General features: G+C 36.6%; 1 protein-coding gene across 1 annotated transcript in view; it reads left to right on the top strand.

Moving 5' to 3' along the window:
- Positions 1-25,047, top strand: part of LOC116298929 (protogenin) — a 36,277-nt gene extending 11,230 nt beyond the window's left edge. The window contains exons 5-20 of the mRNA XM_089027261.1: positions 694-981; positions 1,764-2,051; positions 3,413-3,462; positions 4,825-5,083; positions 6,115-6,309; positions 7,342-7,431; positions 8,101-8,198; positions 8,943-9,150; positions 9,907-10,554; positions 11,170-11,368; positions 13,262-13,470; positions 13,911-13,942; positions 14,465-14,541; positions 15,679-15,713; positions 16,523-16,599; positions 17,670-25,047. Of these exons, the coding sequence (XP_088883387.1) occupies positions 694-981; positions 1,764-2,051; positions 3,413-3,462; positions 4,825-5,083; positions 6,115-6,309; positions 7,342-7,431; positions 8,101-8,198; positions 8,943-9,150; positions 9,907-10,554; positions 11,170-11,368; positions 13,262-13,470; positions 13,911-13,942; positions 14,465-14,541; positions 15,679-15,713; positions 16,523-16,599; positions 17,670-17,717 (2,801 nt within the window). The 3' untranslated portion in view covers positions 17,718-25,047. The remainder of the gene's footprint in view (positions 1-693; positions 982-1,763; positions 2,052-3,412; positions 3,463-4,824; positions 5,084-6,114; positions 6,310-7,341; positions 7,432-8,100; positions 8,199-8,942; positions 9,151-9,906; positions 10,555-11,169; positions 11,369-13,261; positions 13,471-13,910; positions 13,943-14,464; positions 14,542-15,678; positions 15,714-16,522; positions 16,600-17,669) is intronic.
- The last annotated feature ends 2,496 nt before the right edge of the window (positions 25,048-27,543 follow it).

The raw sequence follows: 27,543 nt of genomic DNA, 5'->3' as shown, positions 1-27,543 counted from the left end.
AGATCGAACCCTGAAACAACCTCTGGGCTGATCTAAGTCAGTGCACGGCTAACTCACAGATTGAACCCTGAAACAACCTCTGGGCTGATCTAAGTCAGGGCACGGCTAACTTACAGATTGAACCCTGAAACAACCTCTAGGCTGCAATCTAAGTCAGGGCACGGCTAACTCACAGATTGAACCCTGAAACAACCTCTAGGCTGATCTAAGTCAGGGCACGGCTAACTTACAGATTGAACCCTGAAACAACCTCTAGGCTGATCTAAGTCAGGGCACGGCTAACTCACAGATTGAACCCTGAAACAACCTCTGGGCTGATCTAAGTCAGGGCTCGGCTAACTCACAGATTGAACCCTGAAACAACCTCTGGGCTGATCTAAGTCAGGGCTCGGCTAACTCACAGATTGAACCCTGAAACAACCTCTAGGCTGATCTAAGTCAGGGCACGGCTAACTAACAGATTGAACCCTGAAACAACCTCTAGGCTGATCTAAGTCAGGGCACGGCTAACTCACAGATTGAACCCTGAAACAACCTCTGGGCTGATCTAAGTCAGGGCTCGGCTAACTCACAGATTGAACCCTGAAACAACCTCTTGGCTGATCTAAGTCAGAGCACAGCTAACTCAAAGATTGAGCCCTGAAAAAGCCTACTTTGATTCCAGTCATTAATATTATTTATTTATTTTTGCAGAACCTCCACAATTTATCGTCAAACCTCAACCCCGAGGTATAGCAGAGGCAGGAAAGACAATCAAACTGCACTGCTCAGCCACCGGTTCACCACCACCAAGAATTACCTGGTTAAAAGATGGACAAGTCTTGAACAGGAATAGTAGGATCATGCTGATGCACAGTGGACAGAATAGAGATTTGACTATTTCAAGATTATCGGAGCGAGATGCCGGAGTTTATCAGTGCTTTGCTGAGAATGACTTGGGGAGTACGCAGTCCAGTACCAGAGTGATTGTTAGAAAAGCTGGTAAGTTGGGTATATGTGATCGTAGTGACGTGAGGGCACTTGCCTCACCAATGCAACCTGGGTTCCAATTCCACTGGGCTCAGATCCTTATGTTGGTAGAGTTGCTTGTTGGTTCCCGCTTTCAAAGGTTTATTTAAATTGCAAACTGTGCATTTCGTTGGAAAAATACTTTTGATAGCTCTGCCCACCAACATCAGCATGCACTTAAATATATATATGTTATTTACCAGCCAGGAGGTCTGGATAGGGAGAAACTGTGCCCGAGGTCTTGAATATATGGACCGATGCAGTGGGGCCAAGGTCCGTTATCAAGACCGAGGGCACAGTTTTTCCCTATCCGGGCTGACTATAGGACGGTAAATAACTTATTTATTTTTTTCCCATATCTTTTTACTTGTTTTTGTAATTGTTTTGTTTTGTTGTTTAGCGGCAAAGCATGCCAACCAGCACAGGCAGATGCTGACAAAATACCGCCCACTCAAACAGCCAATCAGAACGCATGATTTTTTAGGATACCCGACCAGAAAAAATAAAAATATATATTTCAATTTTTCTTCATTTTTCTCTTTGTGATTTTATGAAACATGGCTTTAAAATGCTTCTAAATTGCTTTTCTATGCTCTGTTATCAAACTGCTGCTAAGGAATGTGTAGACGACAATTTGGATGTTTTGAAGCATAAATGTGAATGTTTGTGGGTGGAGCTACCATATTTATTTGTCCGACAAAACCACGGTTTGGTGGCTATACCTAGTAAATGACAAACAGTTTTTACATTTTTAGTTACAAATCCTTGGCCCCCAAGGAACGTGACAGCTATAGCTCGTACAGATTCAGAGATCATTGTCGCCTGGCTCCCTCCCCTTGGAGACAACCGTGTCCTCGCTTACTCTATCAACTATCAACCAGAAGACAAAAGTACACGAGAGTTCCAAGTCGTTCGACAGGGGGTCAGCTGCAGCATTAAAGATCTACGAGGATACACAAAGTATACTGTGTACGTGAAGCCTTTCTTTCGGAATGGTAGTGGAGCTAGGTCTGCAACTGTCACTGTTAGCACCCTAGAAGGGAGTAAGTATGATCTTTAAATTTTTATTTTCAACCATGAATTTTTATTTATTTATTTATTTATTTATTTATTTATTTATTTATTTTATTTATTTTATTTATTTTATTTATTTTATTTATTTTATTTATTTTATTTCTTCCTTCCTTCCTTCCTTCCTTTCTTCCTTCCTTTCTTTCTTTCTTTCTTTCTTTCTTCTTTCTTTTGTTTGTTTGTTTGTTTTGGTTTGTTTGTTTTGTTTGATTGTTCGTTTGTTTTGGTTTGTTTGTTTATTTAATTAATTATTTATTTATTGATATTTTTTGAAAACTAATACTTGCCCTGTTGAAGGTCTCAACAACATTTGAAATAGGCATTTACCTTTTTCCTTTTCATTTACATTTACTGCTACTTGCTACACGCTGAAATTTAGTTTTTCGCTGTGAACCTTAAAATAAAGGATTCTACTTTAAATAGATTAAAAAAAGTCAGATATAATTTAGGGAAATGTGGTAGCTCCTTACTCAGTCTAGTTGATGACTCTAATCCTTAGTTGGGGATAGGCAATAAGTGTCTGCTATTTAGTTTATTGCTTATGTAATTTCACAAAATTGATTTATATGGAAATTAATAAAAGATCGACAAATTCTATTTTGACTAGAGTGCTTTCATGAAGTTTTTGGAGCTCACGGAAGGGTGCTAAGCACAGAAAATCGTATTAAGTATTAATCAATCGAGGCGTAGCATGCTCAATAAATGACCATACTTGAATGAACATACAGTAGCAAAACCAGCGAATTCTTTGTTAATAAAAAAAAATACTTAAAGGGGCATTTGGATGAAAACACCCCGATTTTTGAAAGTCCAAATAATTGAAGTATTTGAAGATAATATGACTCAATTATGACTATGTAAATCAGATAAGTGAAAATGTTAGCCTGGGAGCCACCCACTGTTGAGATGTTTTGTGTTAAAAGAGAAAAGAACAATTCTTCGATTGCTCGTTACATCATCGCGGCCATGTTGGTACCATTTAACAAAAGATTTCTCATTAGCATCCATTGTTAATGGTACCACAATGGCCACCATGTTTTTGTCTTTTAACTCTCTTGGGAATATGTTTGCAACCCATCAATAGGGTTGAATAAATGACGTCGATCATTTACTCACAATTTAGATGCTGAATAAAATTGATAATTTTTTCCCGCCACTTTTGACTGTGAAGGAAACATTTTGCTTGGCTACTATCTGGGCCATATAGATAAGTTTAACTAAGTTTAAAGCCATTTCCAATTTTCATTGATTTTCATCTAAGTGCCCCTTTAATAGTGGCTCTAAGGTTATAATTTAATCAATTAAACATGTTATAATTTATTTTTGTTTTTAGAACCAAAAAGTCCACCTTTAAATGTCATACTGTCAAGCAGTACTCCAGATGTAAGTTATTTATTTTTTTATTATTTATTTATTCATCCATTGATAATAATAATAGTAATAGTAATAATAATAATAGTAACGATAATAATGATAATAATAATAGTAATAGTAATAATAATGATAATAACAATAATAATAATAGTAATAATAATAATAATAATAATAATAACAATAATAATAATAATGATAATAATAACAATAATAATGATAATAATAATAATGATAATAATAATGATAATAATAATAATAACAATAATAATAGCATTTATTTTAACACAATGGAATTACAGTTACAAACTGATGTGGTTGTGTGCCTAAATAATTAACCCTTTATAAAATACCCAAACCAGTTTCCCAATTTTCCATTTATTTTTTTATTTCTTTAATTATTTTATGAAAAAGAATACAAGTGCTAGTAATTTATGGCTATTTCTTAATATTAATTTTTAATAAACTACTTCAACACAGCAGCAATCTTTGATCTCAATGCATTATGGGGTATCCAGGGCACAAAGCAAAACAAATATTGCAGAATATTTGCCCCCCTGGATGCCTGATAATGCAAATCAACCCAAGATGGCCACTAGATAGAGCTAATGTAAGGCTTGATGATATTTTTCTTTATATTACCTGTCTTTATTACAGCAAAAGATGGCACCTTGATCACTTTTACCCACAAAAGAAAGAAAGACATTTTAATTTTTTCATCTCTGACTTAGGGCTTATTATTAAAGGCTAGGGGCTTAATAGACCCTTTTCGATTTCCAAATTACCGCCATGTTCCTCGATTACAGACTCATTCACACAGGGTTAGCCTCGTATCAGTGTCTAATGACTCGCAAATACCAATCGTAAAGTAAAGAACTTCAACAATACAAACACTTTGAAACTCGACGGACCTTGACTGGAACACGTGAATATTCTGCACAAACTCGAGGCTAACCCTGTGCAAATGAGTCTGTAATCAAGAAACACAGCGGTAATTTGGAATTCGAAACTGGTATATAGAGAAATAGAGACTTTTTCCCCATAATACAGCTTGGGCTGCCTGTGGTTCGATGGCAGATTAATAAAATCTATTTGCTCTCGGAATAGAATTATTTCTTAATATGTAAGACAATTGTATTGTTCCTGACATCCAACATGGCTCCCATCAAGTGATGTTGCAAAATCTCTATAGAGCGTTTTCACTCATGTGAGAAGGCAGCCATAAACAATAGAAACTTTCTGCACAGTATTGGCATAAAAATAGAGTTCAATTCCTGGAGGATAGAAAATGTATTGTTTTGGTACCCCATAATGGCCGCTGTGACATCACCTGAAAACCCTATATACAGTATCTAACATAACTTTTTTTTGTAGAGCATTGACGTCAAATGGGATGACCCACCAAAAAGATACCAAAATGGTAAAATTACAGGTTACATCATTCAATACTCATTGAACTCTGGCCAGGCTATTCCTCAGAGCATACAAATACCCACTGGTATCCTACAAAAGACTATTACTGGACTCAAAAGTGGCCAGGTTTATAAAGTACAAGTAGCAGCAGCAACTGCTAAGGGTGTAGGACCATTCAATGAAGCCAAAGTTATTGCCGTTGCCACTCAGCTGAAAAATGGTAAGAGCTAGCAACTTGAGAGAAATTACTTGGGTATCAAGGGTTGTGTAGTGATAATGCAATAGCCCACTTCCAAGATATGCTTGGATAGTCATGCACAAAGGTTTCAGCATGAGGCTACATGCTAAATTAAATTAATTCTTACCGCCTGTCATGAATGACTGAGCATTTAGTATGTAGCCTCATACTGAAACCTTTGTGCGTGACAAGCGAAGCATATCTTGGAGTTGGGCTATTGAATTGCCTCTCACCTCTGGTGCCTTGGCAGTAATTTCCTGGATTGGTGTCACATATATATAGGACTCCAGAGTTTAAAGGGTTTTTTCTGGGTTCTTCAGTTTTCATGACTCAGCAAAAACCAACTTGCTAAATAGTAGTTCAATCTGTGAGTTAGCCATGCCCTGACTTAGATCAGCGCAGAGGTTGTTTCAGGGTTTGATCTGTAAGTTAGCCATGCCCTGACTTAGATCTGCCCAGAGGTTGATTCAGGGTTCAATCTGTGAGTTAACCATGTCCTGACTTAGATCAGCCCAGAGCCTGATTCAGGGTTCCATCTGTGAGTTAACCATGCCCTGACTTAGATCAGCCCAGAGGTTGTTTCAGGGTTTGATCTGTGAGTTAGCCATGCCCTGACTTAGATCAGCCCAGAGGTTGTTTCGAGGTTCAATCTGTGAGTTAGCCATGCCCTTACTTAGATCAGCCCAGAGGTTGTTTCGAGGTTTGATCTGTGAGTTAGCCATGCCCTGACTTAGATCAGCCCAGAAGTTTTTTCAAGGTTTGATCTGTGAGTTAGCCATGCCCTTAATTAAATCAGCCCAGAGGTAGTTTCAGGGTTCAATCTGTAAGTTAGCCATGCCCTTACTTAGATCAGCCCAGAGTTTGTTCCAAGGTTTGATCTGTGAGTTAGGCATGCCCTGACTTAGATCAGCCCAGAGTTTGTTCCAAGGTTTGATCTGTGAGTTACCCATGCCATAATCAAGGTTCGATAACATTTTAATTTTATCTAAATTGAGCTCCATGTATTTTTCCAGTCATCAGCTCACCTACAATGACAATCAACGCACTAAACAGCACCGCCCTGGAAGTGACGTGGCTCCCTCCAGTATTTGGGGCTCAAAGGGTCAAAGAATACAGACTGCTGTATCGAAAAACTGACCAATCAAATTCATTTACTGGCCCAGTCATCATTGCCAATAACATTAAAAGACATCTTGTCACTCAATTAAGTAAGTAAAAAACAAATCATTAAGTAATATACTTCTTTATCTTGTGTGTAATTTTTTTCTTATTTCAGACCACATGTCATTCCCTAGAGTACTATTTCATTGTTTAATGAATGACACTTGTTGTAAAAGTGCTACTCTGACGAAAATCGCTCAAACTTGGATTCAGCTTAAACTTCCTAAGAATACTCTGTAAAGGTCCAATAATCACTGTATGAAGTGTTTTCTCGATATTCAGGACGAAAGTATGGTATTTTTACGATTATTTTTTGGAGTCTGTGACGTCATACACTCAACATCAAACATTGCTACATATATTTCTTTGTATATAAATCCTTAATTTATTTTATTCCTATGAAGCCCAAAAGGTTGCTAATGTGCTTATTTCACATTACTTGTGACTATAATTTATATTATGGGGTGTTTGGGTATTTCTTTCTCCCTTTACTACTGATATTTTGATCATAAACTACAAAGAAATGTATGGAGGAATAAAATAAATTAAGGATTTATATACAAAGAAATATATGTAGCAATGTTTGATGTTAAGTGTATGACGTCACAGACTCCAAAAAATAATCGTAAAAATATCATACTTTCGTCCTGAATATCGAGAAAACACTTCATACAGTGATTATTGGACCTTTAAAGAGTATTCTTAGGAAGTTTCAGCTGAATCCAAGTTTGAGCGATTTTTATCAAAGTAGCACTTTAAAGAGCTCTAGATTTCAGACCACATTGTCATTCCCCCTTGAATAAGAGTGTCATTAACGGTTGCGCATCAGAAGACACACAAATAACAACTCAAACAAAGAATCTCATAGTCAAGAGAATGACACATGGTTTGAAATAGGAAAACATTACACCTGAATCAGAGTCCATTACCTTTATCTCAGCTGTTTTTCACTTTATGCTTCTGAAAAAATCACAACATGTTACCAAACATTCTTGAAAAATAAAAAGAATTTCGCAAAACATTTATTACCAGCAAACAAAGAAACAGCACTAAAGAGAATGTTCATTTATTCATTTCAGGATCTAATACTCAATATGTAATCAGATTGATGGCACACGATGGTTACAAACCTGGACAACAAGCAGAAGAAATGGGCCGTACATTGCCAGGTAATATTAACTACTACAGTACTATTTAAGTTTGTTGTGAAGTGTGATCGTCTGGGTGAGTGAAACGTCTCTCTGGACTCTGAAGATGACTTCCGCTCAGGTTGTCAAAATGTCGATCAGCATCAACTACAGTCTTTCTCAAGACTACAATCACCCGGGCGATTACACTTCACAACAAACTTCAACACCTGGGTTCATACTTTACTTTTGTACTGTCCAATATAGTCTTTATGTATCACCTTTTACTAACAAAAGTTCTCAATAGGATGTGTGGAAATGTAGGCCTTTTGCACCTACTAACGGATCATATGAGCAGCTACCATACTTAGGGACTACGTGTATTACCCAACAGGGGCTTGGTGGTTTTCATGGAGCAGGGGTAGGGGGGAATTTTTTGAGAATGTGCAAGTCAAGGTATTTTTTTTTCTACAAAGCAAGGGGGGGGGGGGGCATTTTCAGTTTGTTGCAGAATGAAGAGAGTAAAATCTTTTTTATTTTTTAAATAATTTTTTGAGGGGGTGATTTTTTTAACTTGTCATGTATTTTGTTAGTAAAAACAGCTGTTTGAGGGCTTGTATGTATGCTAAAATGAGGTAACAAGTAGAATATCCCATGGTATGCCAAATTACTAATATTGTAATATTTATTTAATGCTTATTTATTTTGTAGCTAATGCAGACAAAGTAAAAGTTTCATCACTCAATGTCAAATGTGTTCCTGCAAGCCCAACGTCACTACTAGTCTCCTGGATATTTCCTGCTAAAAAGGTATGTCAGATAATGATGATGACGACGATGATGATAATGATGGTGAAGATGAGGGTGATGGAGATGGTAATGGCGATGGTTGATGGTAATGGTGATGATAATGGTGGTGGTGGTTGGGTTGGTGATGACAATGATAATGATGATGATAGTGAGGGTGATGGTAATGGTTGATGGTGATGGTGATGATAATGGTGGTGGTGGTTGGGTTGATGATGACAATGATAATGATGATGATAGTGATGGTGAGGGTGATGGTAATGGTGATGGTGATGGTGGTGGCGGTTGGGTTGATGGTGATGGTGATGATAATAGTGATGGTGATGGTGATGATAATGGTGGTGGTGGTTGGGTTGATGATGATGATAGTGATAATGATAGTGATGGTGATGGTGATGGTGATGGTGGTGGTGATGGTGATGGTGGTGGCGGTTGGGTTGATGGTGGTGGTGGTGGCGGTTGGGTTGATGGTGATGGTGATGATAATAGTGATGGTGATGGTGATGATAATGGTGGTGGTGGTTGGGTTGATGATGATAGTGATGATGATAGTGATGGTGATGATAATGGTGGTGGTGGTTGGGTTGATGATGATAGTGATGATGATAGTGATGGTAATGGTAGTGGTGGTTGGGTTGATAGTGATGGTGATGATTATGATGATGATTATGATGCATTATTCAAAAGCGCACAAAACAAATATAAAAAGAGAAGTATACTAATTGGCCTATTAAATTCTCTGTTAAGGTTGCATTTTACCAAGTCAGCTATGAAATCAAAGGGAATATTAACCACAGAACAGTCTCCAAGCTAAAGGTCTACACAGAGAGTACAAGGGTAACGGGTTTAAGGCCTGGAAGGACGTATTTGATACACATAACACCACATGATTCTGAACAGAATAAAATATCGGGCTTTGCTGGCCAACCTGTCGAATGTGAGACGCCAGAAGCAAGTGAGTACTTTTAAATGCACACTGGTATTATAAACTAATTACGATTTTGAGACGACAATACCACGAAATATTGACGGCCATTTTCTTCCATTTTCTTCCATTTTCTTTTGTCGTCTCAAAATTGTAATCGCAGCAAGCGAAAAATTTGACGTGCGCGCTCTCAAGCTTTCCTTTTTGTTGCGCGTTAGCCAATCAGAAACTTTAATTTCGAAACGACAATACCACAAGATATTGTCGTCTCAAAAATAAACTATTTAGTGAATCGTGATACTAGTTGATGATATTGATAGGTTTTCAATGAGCTGATTAAAGTCTTTGAATCTCATTATCAGCTCTAAATGGTGTTCAAACACTGACCACCATGTGCTGTCAGCCAGAAAGAATTCTTACCCTATAGGCCTCCTGCAGTAATCGGGATACAGCTCAATTTGGAGAACATAACAATAGGTTTCCAATTCTCTTGAGATTGAAATTATTTTGTTTTGTCCTCCAAATTGAGCTGCTTTGACCTCACATGCAAGGGGTCTATTGAAAACTTGCAATATAGGCTTTGCATCATCACGTGATGGCAGCCATGACAGGAGGCAGGAACAATTTAATTTGGTCTAATCTGATTTACATGAGAAAGAATTCAGTTTTTCCAGGGGAAAATATTCTCTTGTGCCTCCTGTCATGGCTGCCATCACGTGATGGTGCAAAGCCTCTATTCTGCTTATGAAAATCCGTGGATATTCAAAATCCAATGTCTTTCCTCAGAGCCGGAATCTCCACCAATAAATGTCAAGTTTGAAGTGAAATCTGCAACAGAGTTAAAACTGAGTTGGGAGCCACCTATCAAGCCTAATGGAAAGATCACAAACTATGTCATTCTATACAGTGAAGACAAAGAGCTACCAGAAAAGGACTGGACATCAAAAACAGAAGCTCTGACAAAGTTCTTTGCGAGATTCGAAAAATACGTTACGTCGCAAATAATAGGTTTAACTGCAAATGCCACATACTATCTTAAAATCAAAGCAGGCAATAAACAAGGCTATGGACCATTCACAAATCTTATTAAAGTATCGATGGTCAAGCCAGACGAGGCATCACTAGTCGATGAAGCACCTGTTGTAAGTTATAGATTAAGTTCTGGTACAGCTGTGGAGGTCTCATGGCGTCATGCGGTCACAAGTTTAGGAAAGCCGATCAATTATAGATTGATATACACTGAAAACCCAGAATTGGACAGTTCCATGTGGCTTGAGCTTGTCGTCCCTGTTACATGGGCTATGAGATCTGAGAGAAGAGTTGTTGTACAGTTGCCTAGTCTAATGGCTAATCAGACCTATTATGTGAAGGTCCAAGCCAGATATCCAAATCAGGAGGGGTCGTGGTCAAAGATGTTGAAAATACAAGTAAAAGGTAATGCATAGTTGATTGAGAAAAGAAAGTTTGTAATAAAGAATAGAATATTGGGTTGGTGTAGTGGTTACTACGTTCTTCGTAGTCAAACTATGAAGCAACCTCTGAGTTGATCTAAGTCAGGGCATGGCCAACTCACAGGTCAAACCCTGAAACAACCTCTGGGCTGATCTAAGTCAGGGCATGGCTAACTCACAGATCGAACCCTGAAGCAACCTCTGGGCTGATCTAAGTCAGAGCATGGCTAACTCACAGATCAAACCCTGAAACAACCTCTGGGCTGATCTAAGTCAGGGCACGGCTAACTCACAGATCAAACCCTGAAACAACCTCTGGGCTGATCTAAGTCAGGGCATGGCTAACTCACAGATCTAACCCTGAAACAACCTCTGGGCTGATCTAAGTCAGGGCACGGCTAACTCACAGATGGAACCCTGAAACAACCTCTGGTCTATCTTAACATGTGATGCCAACTCATGGAATCAAACCTGAGACCCCAGTGATGGATGTGAGCTTTTTCGCCCTTGGTTTTACCATTTTTTATATCTTCATCGCTAAATTAAATTAAATTAGATACTTATTGGTTATTTATATATTATTGGTTTGCTGTTTCAGATAATTCAGATGGTGGCATTGGACCTTCTGCAATCAATGGATCATCCAACACCAGATCGGGTGCTACAAGTTCTGATGCACGGGCCTCTCAAGAAAAAGAGGACTTTGAAATCAAACTAGGCATTATCATTGGTTGTGTAATCAGTGCGTTCTTTATTGTCTTGCTTATTCTATTTATTATCTGGAGATGTCCTTGCAGGTATGTAGAACCTCTAGCATCATCATCATGTATCATCTACACTAGGCATTATCATCATGTATCATCATCATCATGTATCATCATCATCATCATCATGTATCATCTACACTAGGCATTATCATCATGTATCATCATCATCATGTATCATCATCATCATGTATCATCATCATCATGTATCATCATCATCATGTATCATCACCATCATCATCATGTATCATCTACACTAGGCATTATCATCATGTATCATCATCATCATGTATCATCATGTATCATCATCATGTATCATCATCATCATCATCATGTATCATCTACACTAGGCATTATCATCATGTATCATCATCATCATGTATCATCATGTATCATCATCATGTATCATCATCATCATCATCATGTATCATCTACACTAGGCATTATCATCATGTATCATCATCATCATGTGTCATCTACACTAGGCATTATCATCATGTATCATCATCATCATGTATCGTCATCATCATCATGTATCTTCATCATCATGTATCATCATCATTATCATGTATCATCATCATGAATCATCTACACTAGGCATTATCATGTATCATCATCATCATCATGTATCATCTACACTAGGCATCATCATCATGTATCATCATCATCATGTGTCATCTACACTAGGCATTATCATCATGTATCATCATCATGTATCGTCATCATCATCATGTATCGTCATCATCATGTATCATCATCATTATCATGTATCATCATCATGAATCATCTACACTAGGCATTATCATCATGTATCATCATTATCATGGATCATCTACACTAGGCATTATCATCATGTATCATCATCATCATGTATCATCTACGCTAGTCATTATCATCATGTATCATCACCATCATGTATCATCTACACTAAGCATTATAATCATGTATCATCGCCATCACCATATATCATCACCATGTATCATCATCATGTATCATCATCATCATGTATTATCATCATCGTCATCATCATGTATCATCAACACCATGTACCATCATCATTATGTATCATCATGCATCATCACCATGTATCATCATCATCATGTATCATCATCATCATGTATCATCATCATCAACATGGATCATAACCATGCAATGTACTTCAATTCACTAGTGGTGTCCACAATCCATGACCCAAACCTTTGGAACCACAGGTGAAAGACGACGCGTACGCCACCCATACTATCCCTCATATACCTGTTAAGGCTCATTTACACAGGCGATTTTTTCGGCCATTTGCAACGCGATTCCCACTGCGATTCTTGCGGCGATTCACGTGCGATCATAAATCGTTCGTGTAAACTACCGGCGATTTTGAGGCGATTTGATAAATTCACGTCGCGGATGAATCGCCCCTATTTTGAACATATTCGAATTTAGTGCGAAGTTTTGGCCATTTTTTCTGCAAGAATCGCAGTGGAAATCGCCGAAAAAATCACCTGTGTAAACGACCCTTTCTGTATAAATTATTGCGGGCGACAAGAGGAGCACACAAGCATAATCTTGACGAGAAAATGCCAAGGGGCCTGGGCCCGCGGAATACGAGAGACTAGACAGCTTTTCAGAGTTTTCGACTTCCAACTAGATTGTCAAGAATCCGAGGAATGCAGACTTACAAGATTAGGCCAGTGCTCAAACAGGTTTTCACGCGTACGTGAGGGAATTCGATCCGCAGGGATAACCTTCCTTAGCAGGCCAACCAAATCACAAAATACTCACTTGCATCTACCTCTCCATATATTAATAGCTACTTAAACCTCTCAAATAAATTAAGAATATCTTCCACCAATGTTCTATGCCCGCACTTCCTAACCTGATTTTACCCCTAGTTTTATAACATTGATTGGCTCTTCATTTACTCTTGACCAGATTCAATCATGCAAAGAACAAGACTCCAATAGACATGATGACGCATAATGGTATTCCAAATGGATTACCCAAAGGTTATATGCCACCCATTGCCCTAAGTCACCCGTCCATAGCATCCAATAGAACAGGACTGGGAATGGGTTACGAGGAATCATCAGGAGGATCTAGTATTGGATCAAGTGTTTGTCAGTGTAGATGCACTTGTAGTGGTAAGTGGTAGGACCTTTTGACAGGGAGGGGAAGGTGGGGCTCACGTTTGTCCCCCTTTTTTGCTCCAATAAAATCTTTTATTTTTTCGAACCCTGCAACAACCTCTGCGCTGATCTAAGTCAGGGCATGGCTAACTCACAGATTGAACCCTGAAACAACCTCTGGGCTGATCTAAGTCAGGGCATGGCTAACTCACAGATCGAACCCTGAAACAACCTCTGGGCTGATCTAAGTCAGGGCATGGCTAACTCACAGATTGAACCCTGAAACAACCTCTGAGCAAGATTAACTCACAGTTCGAATTGGAATTTAGCGTGTTGAGTTTTATGGAGGAAGAAAACCCGGAGAAATTCTAGAAATGATTCATAGAAGACTATGTTTAGTTTCAATGGCCATCTCTTATTCAATAATTTATTATATTTTATTTTTTTATCTGCAGCAGGACGGTTTCTACCTCCAATTCCTGCCTTGGTAAGACTCAGTGTTTTTTAGTTTTTTTTAAAGGCTCTTTGTTTCAATTGGCTTTGCAACTCATTATGTGCTCCAAATAGGTTGCTATCAATAGACGTCACTTCCGGTAATAGCTCTTGTTTAATGGCTTGTAGAATCCTGGAGGTTGTTTTGATCTCTTGTTTTCTGGTTTGATGTCGTGAAAATAGTCAAATACAATAGTTTGAGCACTTATTTCGATATGTTTTGACTTAGCATCCGCTAGTTGCCCCCTGTCAACCGCTTGTTTGCCCCCCAGTCAACTCCAAAAAGTCACGTGATTGATAGTAAGCAATGGTAGTCAAACACTGGTCGCCATGTGTTGTCAACCAGAATTGAAGAATTCTATTCAGCTAGCGAACATTCTACACGAGACAAGAAATATTGTCAAGTAAAACCAAGCAATAGCCAATAGGAAAAGCTATATTTGTTTTGTATATCAATCCAATTCAAATGTTCTTATGTATGGTAATTAAAAGTGTGGGTTTGCTTTGATCTCCATAGCAACCAAAGCCACCACAGAAGCAGCTGGTTGGAAATGGAATTATTGTAACTAGTAATGGTCATGTCATTCCGTCAAGGTATTTATAACGGTTAACACTATCGGCTAGAATTAGAATAAAATAGACCTATTGCTGAACGTTGGAATGTAGCTTGATTTGGAGGATATAACGATAGATTTCCAATTCTCGGGAGATTGAAATAAGCCTGAAGCGTGATGACGTTTTACCCCCGACTCTATACCATAATAGTTTTTAAAATTCTTAAATATTAAAATTTTTTGATTCCTTAGAGAATACTGGAACAATAGTCATAATTAAAGAACAAAAGCAGTGTGAAAAGGATTATGGTCTAGAGACAGGGGTAAAACGTCATCTCGCTTCAGGCTTATTCTTTTGTTTTGTACTTCAAATTGAGTTGCTTTGAAGTCACATACAAGAGTCTCTAGGCCGTTTGTATAGATGGCGTCATTTGATTCTGGCTATGAAGATGCTTTGCGTTTTTTTACTGCTTATCCAGTTTGTATTGCCTCGTAAGAAGAGGAAGACAATTGGTGCTCGTTAACTGAGAATAAGAAAGTGTGCAAGTGATTCTAGTAGTTGTAGTTAAGAAAACTTTTTATTGAAAAAATTATATTGTTAGTTATGATAAACCAAATAAAGTGTAAACATGAATAGACTTCTTTAACTTGGGCGTATTTGTTTGTTTGTTTTTGTTTTGTTTTTTGTTTTTTGTTGTTTTGTTTTTTGTTTGTTGTTGTTGTTTTTTGTTGTTTTTTGTTTTTGTTTCTTTTTTGTTTTGTTTTTTTTTGTTTTGTTTTTCGTTTTGTTTTGTTTTATTTTATTTCTTTGTTTTGTTTTGTTTTATTTATTTATTTTTTGTTTTTTGTTTTGTTTTGTTTTGTTTTTTGTTTTGTTTTTTGTTTTTATTTGTTGTATTTCTTTGTTTTGTTTTGTTTTATTTTTTTGTTTTGTTTTGTTTTTGTTTTTATTTTTGTTTTCATTTTAAAACATAAGTGCCCTTCTCTCGAAAATAAGATTCTTTGTCTAAGTTGTATCCATATTCATGTTTCTTCTCATGCACAACTGTCGAATGAAGGTTATTCTCAAGAGAATAACACATGGTTTAAAATGGGAAAACATCACACTAACACAAATAAGGTTTATTGAAGTTTTTCTTAATGTAACAAAATCTAATGTATCAATATTTCGTTGCAGTAAAAATTATGTGGCAACAATAAACAACGAGAAAGGTTTGTATTTAATTAAATTACCAACAGTGTCCCCATTAATCACATCCTTTTTGTAATCACTACCAAATCCTACAATCTGATTGGTTCAAAGGAGTGCGATTAATTCCCAAATCGCATCCTTAGGAGCTCTTAATCGCATCCTAAAAAAAATTTTTTTTAACAATAAAATAAAACAAAAAAATCAACAAAAAAACTTTTTTTAGATGTTTTTTTTTGTTTGCATTTAGTTCTTCTACTACATTAAATTGATTGTTTTGCACTCTTTATTGTGTCTTTTTCTTGTGTATGATTACAAAAAGGATATGATTAAGTGGTAATTGAACTTCGTGTCGTGCAATTTTGGTTTGAAATCGCGCGTTTGATTTCAAACCAAATTGCACTCCACTCAGTACAATTACCATCATTAATCTGCTTAGGTTTATTAAATTAAACCTTTTTGACTCATTTACTGAGGATTAGCTTCGTAACAATGTCTAATTATTCACAAATACCAACGATAAAGTAAAGAATGCACAACTTCAACAATACAAACACTTTGAAATTCCACAAATATTCACTGGAACACAGGAATATTCTGCACAAAATTGAAGCTAATCCTGCGAAAATCAATTTGTAGTGAATGAACAGAGCGGTGTTTTATGGCATGAATTGAAAGAAACTCCTGTGAAGCTATATTTTTCTTCCCCTATGGGGCTCGAAAAAAATATGTCCACCTTCACTCGTAAAAATATCTGGCTGTAAAACACAACTTGCAGTGTAATAACCTCTATTTATTTCCTTGTATATTTTTTCTCTTTTTCTTTTCTTAGTGATGAATGATTCTGTGCCGACAGATACCCCAGTCCCATTACAAGTAATAGCAGAGCAGCAGAATGGGAAAGTTGTGGTACGTAATTAACTATAATCCAGGTGTCCGGTGCACGCTCAAACCGACCAATCACAGCACGCTTCGATGCTTAGCCAAGCGGCCCTAGCCACGAGTCTCTTTCAAATAGAAAATTATGCGTTTCCAAGAATTTAGAGAAAAAAGTTAACATTTGCAACAATTAAGCAAAGAAATGATACTGTAGGGAATGACACGTGGTATGAAATGTGAAAACGTTACTCCCGCGCTGAAAGCTGCCATCTTCAATTATTGCAGATAATTGCAATCGTTTTTCAAAACAATCTGAAATAATTGTACCTCTATTTACTTATTTTCATTCCTGCCTTTAGATTAGTTTTCATGTAATGTAAGACAAATCGCAGTACATTATGCGGTGACCTGTCTGATTAAATGGTCGTTAACCTTAACAATTGTGATGATGATGATGTGTAAGGTGATGATGATAAAGATGATATTGAGGATAATAATTGAGGATGGTGGTGGTGATGGTGATGAAGGTGACAATAATGATGATGATGTGCTGATGTTGTAGTGATGATGCTGATTATGTGTAATAATGAATGACTATGATAATGGTGATGGAGATAATTCTGAAAATTGTGTGAATGGTGGCGATGATGTTGATGGTTGGAGGCAATGATGATGATGATAGGCAAATATGATAATCACAATAATTATAATGATGATAATGATGATAATGATGATGATAGACAAGGGATGATGATGATGATAGATGATGATGATGGTCATGGTGATGATAGATGATGATAATGGTGGTGATGATGCTGCTGATGATGATGATGGTGATGATGATGATAGATGATGATAATGGTGATGATATATAATGATGATGGTCATGATGATGATGATAGATGATAGCGGTGATGATAGATAATGATGATGGTCATGATGATGATGATGATAGAGATGATGATGATGATGGTGATAGATGTTTGTGATGATAGACAATGAATGATGATGGTGATAGATAATGATGATGATCATGATCACGATCATGATGGTCATGATGATCATGATGATGATAATGAGTGTTTATTTTCATTTTCTAGGTTGGAAAAAGAGGTTCTACCAGCCACAGCATATCAGTGGATGTCTAACGACCATTCAATCTAACACATATCTTGTGGTATTCATACGTACGATTATTATTCACGAAGAATTTATATATTATCATATAATACTATTGATACCAATATTACTACGACTATTATATATATATATATATATAATCCATAAACTACGAAAAACATATACTTCTTGCAGTAACAACACTAAAACCATGAACACTTCGAGATTTTTGTCACTTTTTGGAAAATATGTACTGTAAATCAATCATTGAGTCAATCAGTAGACCTCATAGGTTGCTATCAATAGACGTCACTTCCGGTAATAGCTGCGAGTTTAATACCTTGTAGAATCTTGGAGGTTGTTTTGATCTCTTGTTTTCTGGTTTGATGTCGTAGAAATAGTCAAATGCTGTAGTTTGAAGACTTATTTTGACATGTTTTGACTTAACATTCGCTAGTTGCCCCTCAGTCAACCGCTTATTTGCCCCCAGTCAGCTCCAAAAAAGTCACGTGATTGATAGTAAGCAATTCGTGGTGTGACAATGTTTTCCCAATTCAGCGTGACATACATCCAGAGAATTTATTTTCTATTGTTTTTACTCTTCGAAATATTCATGAGTATCCCAAAGGATACGAATGAAATAAAAATGATATCCCGACGGGTTTCAAAACAATAGCTTTTCATTCCCTTAGAGGCTTGTCACGTTCAATTGGGATAACATTGTCACACAACGAAGAAGGTCAGTTTGAATGACATTTATATTGATCACCCGGTGTATTTGAACTCAATCCTTCATTTTAGAGGGTTTGAAAATGTAGAAAGTTCAGGAAATTATAACCAGAAAATCTTGAATAGTTCATGGTTCGAGTGTCGTCACTGTAAAACTTTTTATAAATATTATTTTTATGACCAGAACTTTTAATTATCGACTCTTCTTTACATTTTAACGTTTTTTTAACTAATTATAAGTAGTGTTATATTGAGTCCTCGACGAACTATAATGACGTCATAACTCTATCAATCAGAACCCTTAAAATAGATCTTACAAATTCTGCTTATACTCTTACATTGAAACGAAGAAAGCCGTGAACAGCAAAAGATATGCCTGGAATGTTAAACATCGTGTTCTGACCAATCACATGGCACAGTTAATTAGAAATGAATTCATTCTCGCATGTGATTGGTCAGAACACGATGTTTAACATTCCAGGCATATTTTAGGTGTGACGGCTTTCTTAGTTTGACTGTAAATTTGGTTTTGTCAACAAACTATTGAAAAATATATATTTAATCATCTACTAAGAATTCAAATATTTCTAACTTGATTATAAACTTCTAATTTTGTGAAGTACAGTCGATTCTTACAAATGAATCCATTCATAGTGAGATACTTATTGCGTTTAGAGAGATCTATTTTTCTAGGAGCTATTATAGCACAGTTGGTAAATGCTGGTAATGAAACATAAAATCTACTTTACCTTGCTGAAATAAAACTCGAGCGAGATGCACTCCAACCTAGGACATTGTTCAAATCATCCAATCACAATAGACTATTTGGAAAAATCGTTCAATCACAATCAAGGACTCTGAATAACCAACCAATCACAATTGAGTATTTTGAATAAATAACCAATCACCATCGAGTTGAATAATCAACCATTCATAACCATAATCAAGTATTATGTATAATCATCCAAAAATAATCGAGTATTCTGAACAAAATCGACCAATCACAATCAAGTTTTCTAAACTATCATCCAATTATAGTTGAGTTTTCTGAATAATCAACCAATCACAATCGAGGTTTCTGAGTAATCATCCAATCATATTAGAGAATCTGGACAATAAAATGTAATTTAGTTTTTAAGGAAATCTATTATTTTTCCAACTCATTTCGAGAAAACTCGTGTAACTTTTATGTGAATTGGTGTTTTATGTATTTAGATTTTGTAAGATCCTATATTTTATATATTCTGATAATTATTAATAGAGATCTAATCCACTGGAGCTTGAAACTTTCCCATCTCAGTCAATGTATACAGCCAATTCAAAAAACGTTGTCGTCGACCGGCTCAAGCCTACGCGACTGGACCGAAAGGAATATGGGTAAAAATCACTGAAGCGGTTAAATATTCGTTCTGAATGAATTGTTCCCGCTAGTTATAAGATAATAATGGCGAGAAACAATCCATCAAATGCATGTCTTTGGGTTTAGGGAAAGAAAAAAAAAGTAGTTATGATTCAGTTCACAATTTCGATAATATGAAGGCATTAAAAAGACTTCTCCTTCAACACTTCCCGATCGCCTACGAAGGTTCGTGCTGTAAACCAGGCATAACTAGTCAGATAAAATTATGGAGTCAACTCGGCTTCAATGATTACTACCCAGGGATCCTTTCGGCCCAGTCGCGTAGGCTTGAGTTGGTCGACGACAACGTTTTTTGAATTGACTGTATGAGAATACGAATGAGGCTAAGCTCGCATTCACTGGAGTTTTAAGAGTTGTCAATAGTATTCAAACACTGACCACCGTGTGCTTTTAGCCAGAAACAATTTTATATTGAAAACTTGTGACTCAACTTGTGGTCATTCTGCACGAGACGTCAACTTAAACCCACCAATTTTCGTGACGGTCTTGATTGGATATCTTTGAACATCAATTTATTGAATTCCGAACATTAATCTCCTAGCGTTGGTTGACTCCAACCAATTTCTCATCGAAAAAATCCAATTTTACAAAAATCATTTTTATGCAAAATATTTATTATATATACTTCGTTGAAATTTATTTATGAAATATTATAATTCTTTGATATTTAACACTTTTGTTTACTATTAATGGATTTATATCTTGATTATCTACCTAATGGATGAAATGTAAGATTATATTCCTTTTAGATTCTTGTGGAATGGGCTCATTATGTAAATCAAGTTTGTGGTAGTCTAGATAACAACTTTGAAGTGCTTATAAGCCTTTACACAATATTTTCAGAATTGATTCTTTAGATAGTGGATAGTTGATTGTGAAAATAATTCGTCATTTGAATGTCGGGTCTTTGAGGTACGAAGGTTTTTATTCCCAATATGTTAATGACTATGAAGTAACATAAGGGTCATTTAATATACAACACTGCACTCGTTCTGGATTACAGTATTTTAAAATCATCACCCTTTTACTCGTGACTCACGTAACGGTTCTTACAAATTTGCTTTCAAAAAATTTCCAGCGTTCAGTATTAAAAGTTGCCACAAAATAACTCAAATCCCTTATGTTACGTCATAGTACTAGTTAAAGAATCAATTCTGAAAATATTGTGTAAAGGCTTATAAGCACTTTAAGAAGGTCTTGTGTGGACGTCGTTGAAACGGTTACGAGGTTGATTGAGGGGGGAAAACGGGTACTTTCTTAGAAGGGAAAGACGCCATCTTCGAAACATGCCTTCTAAAGCAGACCCACAATGCACTGCAATGCACTCGATCAAGTTTTTTCCTCAATCGTGGAATGATTTATAGCTAGAACAATTACAGTATGGTAGAGAGAAAGAGGGAGAGTTTGATGTGGTCGTAGGTATTTTTCTATCGAACTCTTTAACCTAGTTCAACAGTTCTTATCCTTGAGTCACAAATCACTACGGCTGTACCGTTATGTTTGCCAATATAAGTGGCAACATCAATAGCATTCATCTTTTGTTTGTCTGTTTTAAAAATTTTGCATTACTAATTTGTGTGGATCGTGCATTCAAAGAAATCTTAGTTTCTGAATTGCTAGTATTGTACCTTATAATTTTTTTTATAGTTTTTAGCCTCATGAGCTATTGACTTGTACACTACATGTATAAGCCTTTTCATAGTTTAAGAATCAATTCCACTGCGCATGCGATTTTATCCCGAATTTCTCACCTTCTTTTGTCTAAACCTTCTTTTGTTCTTAATTAAACGAAAGAAGGTGAGAAAAATTCGGGATAAAATCGCATGCGCAGTGGAATCGATTCTTAAACTATGAAAAGGCTTATTTGGGTTATGTGTCTAATAGACACCTTTTGCGAGACTGTTCCAACCATGTATACTGTATTACAGTTCCGTAGTATAAGTACCTATCATACGTGTTAGAGTGATTTTCATATGATCGTGAAAGAATAGGCAAACTAATAGTTAGTAGTAGACTCTAAACCAATGATTTTCTTTTGTTCTTTATCAACTATTACAAACTAAATGGTCTATTTTCTTTCACGGTCATATGAAAATCACTCTAGTAGGGTTGAAACCATCACAATCCTTTATAGATTAATATACTAACTTCTCATGGCTTTTTATTTCCACAAACTGGCCGGGTCATCGTTATAAGTAGTTTTTGGTGGACGTCAATCAAACAGTTTCCATGACGTCGGAAAATACAAAGGTTTCAAGTCCACGTGCTTTTATATCGCCATAGAAACGCCTTGATTGACGTTGGTCAAAACCTATTTCATAGCGATGACTAATAGGCCATTTCACGGATCCCGTTACTCAACCTCAGCCTCGTCAGCGTGTAATATATTCTTTAGAAATTGCCTACAACCTGTGAAATTTTTAAGTGTTTCAATTGTTCGTTGATGTGTAAATTCCTTTCATTACTGCGGACTGTAGTCAAATTCTAAAGAATCATTACACGCTGACGAAGCTGAGGTTGAGTAACGGGATCCGTGAAATGGTCTATTTGACTAATTTTCTGATATTTATAAACGAGTTTTTATCTCCATATGTTTAACCATATTCTTACTAATATTATCAATACAATATTTCAAATTCTGTACATAAGCACATTTTATATATATATGAAAGGAATTACGTTTGTACTGCTTAAATACATTTATTGATTAACATATATGTTTTGGTTTTAAAAGAAAGAAAATTTATTTTATTTCTTGGCTTTCAAATAATACAATGTATATAGTTTTTTGCAAAGAGTATCATTAATTATAATCATTTTTATAAATTAATGCCAATCACAGTTGGAAATACTAGCTGTATTGGCACTCAGGATTTCATACTAAACATCATACTAAACATACTAAACATGGTATAGTAACTAGAGCTTGAAAATAATCAGTTATTAAAGAACGTCAGCTTCGCACTGTCACTCGATGGCACCCATGACAGGAGGCACTGCAAAACAATATTTTCCCCTGGAAAAACTGAATTCTTTCTCATATTAATCAGATTAGATTAGATTCAATTTTTCCTGCCTCGTGTCATGGCTGCCATCGCGTGATGGTGTAAAGCCTCTCTTGGTCAGCCATTATAGCATGAAGATAGTGAATCAATGCTTAGAACCTTTGATAATCATGAAGCATTTTTGTCTAGCTTTGGTACAAAACAGCTTTTTTTATCATATCTTGTATAGTGTCGTTTGTCCCCAAGCTAGACCAAAATGCATTACGTTTATCGAACTGGGAAAGGCCTTTGCTATATTTACTTGTTTGAAGTAGATATTGAACATAATATAAGGTTATCTCGTCTTGATATAATGTATCCATGACAGTTAATGAATGAGCTTTTAACAGATAATCTTAAATTAGTCAAAATAAAAAATAATAATAATAATTGCATAGCTAGAAAGGGCAAGTTAAAATGAGTAAAATTATGAAGTTTGAGAGAAATAGGTTCAAAACTCGAGAAGATAGGATTGTTTCGAAAAATGTGAATTTGATAATAAAACCACCTCTTTGTCTACCAACAAATGTTTTCAATTTTTGAAACATTCATATATTCGCGATTTTTAAACTTGCATCCTTCAAACTGCATAGTTTATTTAATTTTACCATGCTTTTTTCATCTGTGATCATTATTCTTCTGTCCTTTGAGGTTTGGAGACCTTTGGATTACATTATGTAAGCTCGTTGTTTGAGAATAAGGAGTTCGAACTAAGGTTCAAGTGAATTTAATATTACTATATATAGTCTCATAACTACCATTCAAAAATACCAATAAATATCATGTAGATATTCATGTATTACCTGTCTACATATTGTTATTGCATGTGGTTCAATAATCGATAGTTATCATCTAGTAAGCGACAGACTATTAAATAATTGAAGAGGGGTTATATCGAGCAAGCACTTCTTTCCAGTAAAGAAATATCGAGCAAACGCCAAAATTTGCTAAATAATTAAATACCGTACGAAATAAATTCCTGCAATCTACCCTTGAAAGATCTAATGGACTATCCCTAACACCTTAAGGTCTGTAACTTCTCCCTGTGTTGGAAGAAGCATATTGGAAGCATCATTTCATTTTGAAGATTTGAATGCCGTTCATGTTGCTTGAGCAAATTTTGGAAATGTTTGAACTATGGAAAAAAAATATCATTAGCAGTTAGACTTGAAAGTGTACCAAAGTGCCAGATTGGCCATTGCTAGTAAATATCATATAGAAAAAATCAAGTAGTTAATGTTTTCCCATCGTAAAGATACAACATTTTGTAAGCTAGGATGCATTCACGTTAAACCGGTTCGGCTTGTTCAAAACATTAGTGGGCTATACCAATCAGGTCTATAAAACCGGTTTTGATCAACTCGAATTGCATATTTATTGGTGGCTCCTTTACGATATAGTCTAAGGCTCCAAGAAAAAGAATATGATAAACAGTTATCATTGAAGGACGAAAGGACGTAGGACGAAAAACATGGCCGTCGTGTTGGTTGACATAACAAGCTACCAAGACAATATTTTGTCAATCAACATGGCGGCTATGACTTCACATACATTAAGGTAAACTTTATTTTGGCAGGGTGACTTAGATTTTACATTTTTTGGCATCAAATTTGAAAGACCTTTCCTTCGCCCTAACAAGAAGCCACTGATGTGTTCGTTCTTGGAGCCATATGATATATTTAGCATAATTTAATAGTCATGTACTCTTTAATACTGTAAGCAATGAATTAAAATATGAAGTTCTGCATTGTTTTGAGTGATATTATTTAACCTGTGAAATAAAAATGTACTGTTTAATTAACGAGCAACAGTTTGATTTTCCCCAGACGTGAAATTCAACGAAACCATTTTTATGTCGGAATGATTCTATCGCCTATCGCTATTTGCGATTACGTTTTTTTTTTTTTTTTTTTTTGAAATAGGTGTATATTCACGGGCCAAGTGAAGCCATCTTAGTCTTCTAACTATGTTTCACAGGTTAAGTAAAACCATTCTAAGTTATCTATTAATCTTCGTATTAGACAAATATAGTACAAATATTTGAAGGGTTAAATGATACCTCTCGAGCTAGAAAATTATAGCCGACACTGTAATCGGTTTATGTTCAAATACTGTTACGAATGAAACTGTATAAAATGAAAAAAAGGTCGCTGACTTTTAAATTCAGCAAGTGATTGTTACTTTATATTTATGCTATCTTGTACAAATGGAATTTTATCCAATTATATCGACTCTAATATATAAATACATATTAACATATTTTTTACCACGACTATCTGTTTTTAGTGAATTAATTAATTTATTGGTCGTAATGGGCTTTTAGTGGATCAAGGGTTGTGTAGCAGTAATACACTTAGCCTGCGTAGCGGCCCAGATGGGGAGGGGAGGGGGAAGGGGTGGGGGGCCTGTGGAGAAGGGGACCCCATTCCCCCTCCTCCACCGGCCCCCCACCCTTTCCCCCCTCCCCTACCCATCTGGGCCTTACGCAGGCTATAATACACTCGCCTTTTAGCTATTTCACCTCTGGGGTCTTGGTAGTCTCCTACGCATTCGATATTAGTGTCGTCGCGCAACGCTAAGGGGAGTGAGCGTGGCGTGGCGTGCCGACAATTATAGAGCGTTTTCACTCACGTGAGAAGGCAGCCATAAACAATAGAAACTATGGGTTCTCTGGTTTTCCTCCCAAGTTGTGAATTAGCCATGCCCTGGCTATGATTAGCCAAGTAGTTTTTCATTGCTCGAATAATTAGAAGATCATTCCTTGGTGAGATTTACTGTTGATTTGCAGCTGCTAATGCAGTTTGATCCTCCAACCTGCCATCAAATATGAGTAGACTGGCTTGTTGGTTCCCTCTCCTGTGCCTCGGGGTTTTTTCCGGGTTCTCCAGATCCTCTCCTCGCAAGATTCGCAACTTATAGAGTTTCAAATGCGAACACCGTTCTCATAATGACTGACAATTGCACGAAAACAAGGCCACCCAGTCATCATTTCACAAAAAAGATATAAAAGCAAATGAAATGCGCACATGTAGTTACATACGAAGGCGGGAACAAGAAAAAACAAAAAGCACACAGATGTGTATTGATGGGTTCCAAGCATTCCCAAAATAGTTAAAAGACAAAAACATGACGGCCATTGTGGTACCGTTAACAATGGATGCTAATGAGAAATTTTTTTATTAAATGGTGCCAACATGGCCGCGATGACGTAACGTGCAAACGAAGAATTGAAAATCAAACAGAAAAAGCGAAATAGCAGGCTTCGTATCGAAGGCGGTGACAAGAAAAATCAAAAAGCACAGATCTCAGTTAAAAATCAAATAGAGAAAGGAGAATAGCAGGTTTCGTTTTGAAGGCGATGACAAGAACAAGCTACTGCAAAACCAACGTGATTTGCTGCGTTGAAGCTGATTAAAGTTCATTAAATACTTTTTTCACGAGTAGTTTTGTTGATGACAAAAGATAATGAGAGTGACAAAGGAGGGAACAGGTGGCCATCAAGTCAATAGAGCAATAAACTATATATTTGTATATTCATGCTTTTTTTTCTTCTTCTTCTTCTTTTTTGGAGCAGCAGTAAGGGGGACTCGCGGTCAATGTCAAAGATTTACGGGTTTTACAGGCGGTTTAAGGAAGGCGCCGGCAGCGGGAATAAGCCGCGCGCCGTGTCCTTACTGCTGCTGTGTTGGGAATCAAAGATAAGTGTTTATAAAAATGTACGATATATATACGATGCATGAATGTAAAAAGTTCACCAATGACTTCTGTATAATTTGCCTAAGATCCAAAGTTAACATACCTAAGCCCAAGGGTTTCTGGTGTTGTGGTAAGAAAATGCAAATAGAAGACGACACGTCAGCGCAGTGTTACGAATGTGGTAAGAATATTCGTAATGCCGTACCAAATGCTACCAGAGAGCAGTATTACGCCAATGGAGGTCGTAAGAAAACGCCATATAAGAGAATAAAATACTTCAGGGACTGGATGAGTCATATCCAAGGTTTACATCCGGTATATTTAAGCGACGAAGTAAAGAAGAAAATCATAGACCATTTAGAAGAGCCAACCCCACAAAGCCTACGGAAAGCGTTGAAAAAATTAAAGCTAGGGAAATATTACAAAGCTATTCCCTATCTTTTGTCTGAAATTACCGGTAAGTCTATTCCTGAGGTTTCTGATATGACAAAAGCCGAGTGGATGTTTTGTCGGCTGAATAAGGATATTCCTTATTATCCTGACGTAATTTACGAAATATTTTACAAAATAGACCCCAACCACCCCCTGTTAGGATGGATTCCGAGAAAATAAAAATGCAAAACTGGCGTTTATTTTGCCAGAAACCCCACTGGGGAATGCATCGCGCAGAACACCAAGCTATCCCCAGTGGGGTTTTTTGCATTTTGGGCTTACGGGGCTTATTTCATCCCGCGCCAGAGGCCCTCTAGTACATACACATATATCTTTCTTACGACCCACCAGAGGGTGAACTCCGGACAGCGTCCCGAGACACCCCCTGACTTTTCCAACTTTTCCTCGCGAAACCCCCCATCGCGGGGTTGAATCGCACTTTCTACCCCTCCCCCCACGGTTGCTGTGAGTGGGGGAGGCTTTTTTTTTCACTCACAGCAACCGGTCCAAATGCATCTACAGCGAGGCTCGAAC

This window comes from Actinia tenebrosa, unplaced genomic scaffold (genome assembly GCF_029948245.1).
Source record: "Actinia tenebrosa isolate PJP-AT-01 unplaced genomic scaffold, QUT_ActTen_1.0 PGA_scaffold11__36_contigs__length_13525064, whole genome shotgun sequence".
Taxonomy (NCBI): Eukaryota; Metazoa; Cnidaria; class Anthozoa; order Actiniaria; family Actiniidae; genus Actinia; species Actinia tenebrosa.
This window is presented reverse-complemented; position numbering and strand designations above follow the sequence as displayed.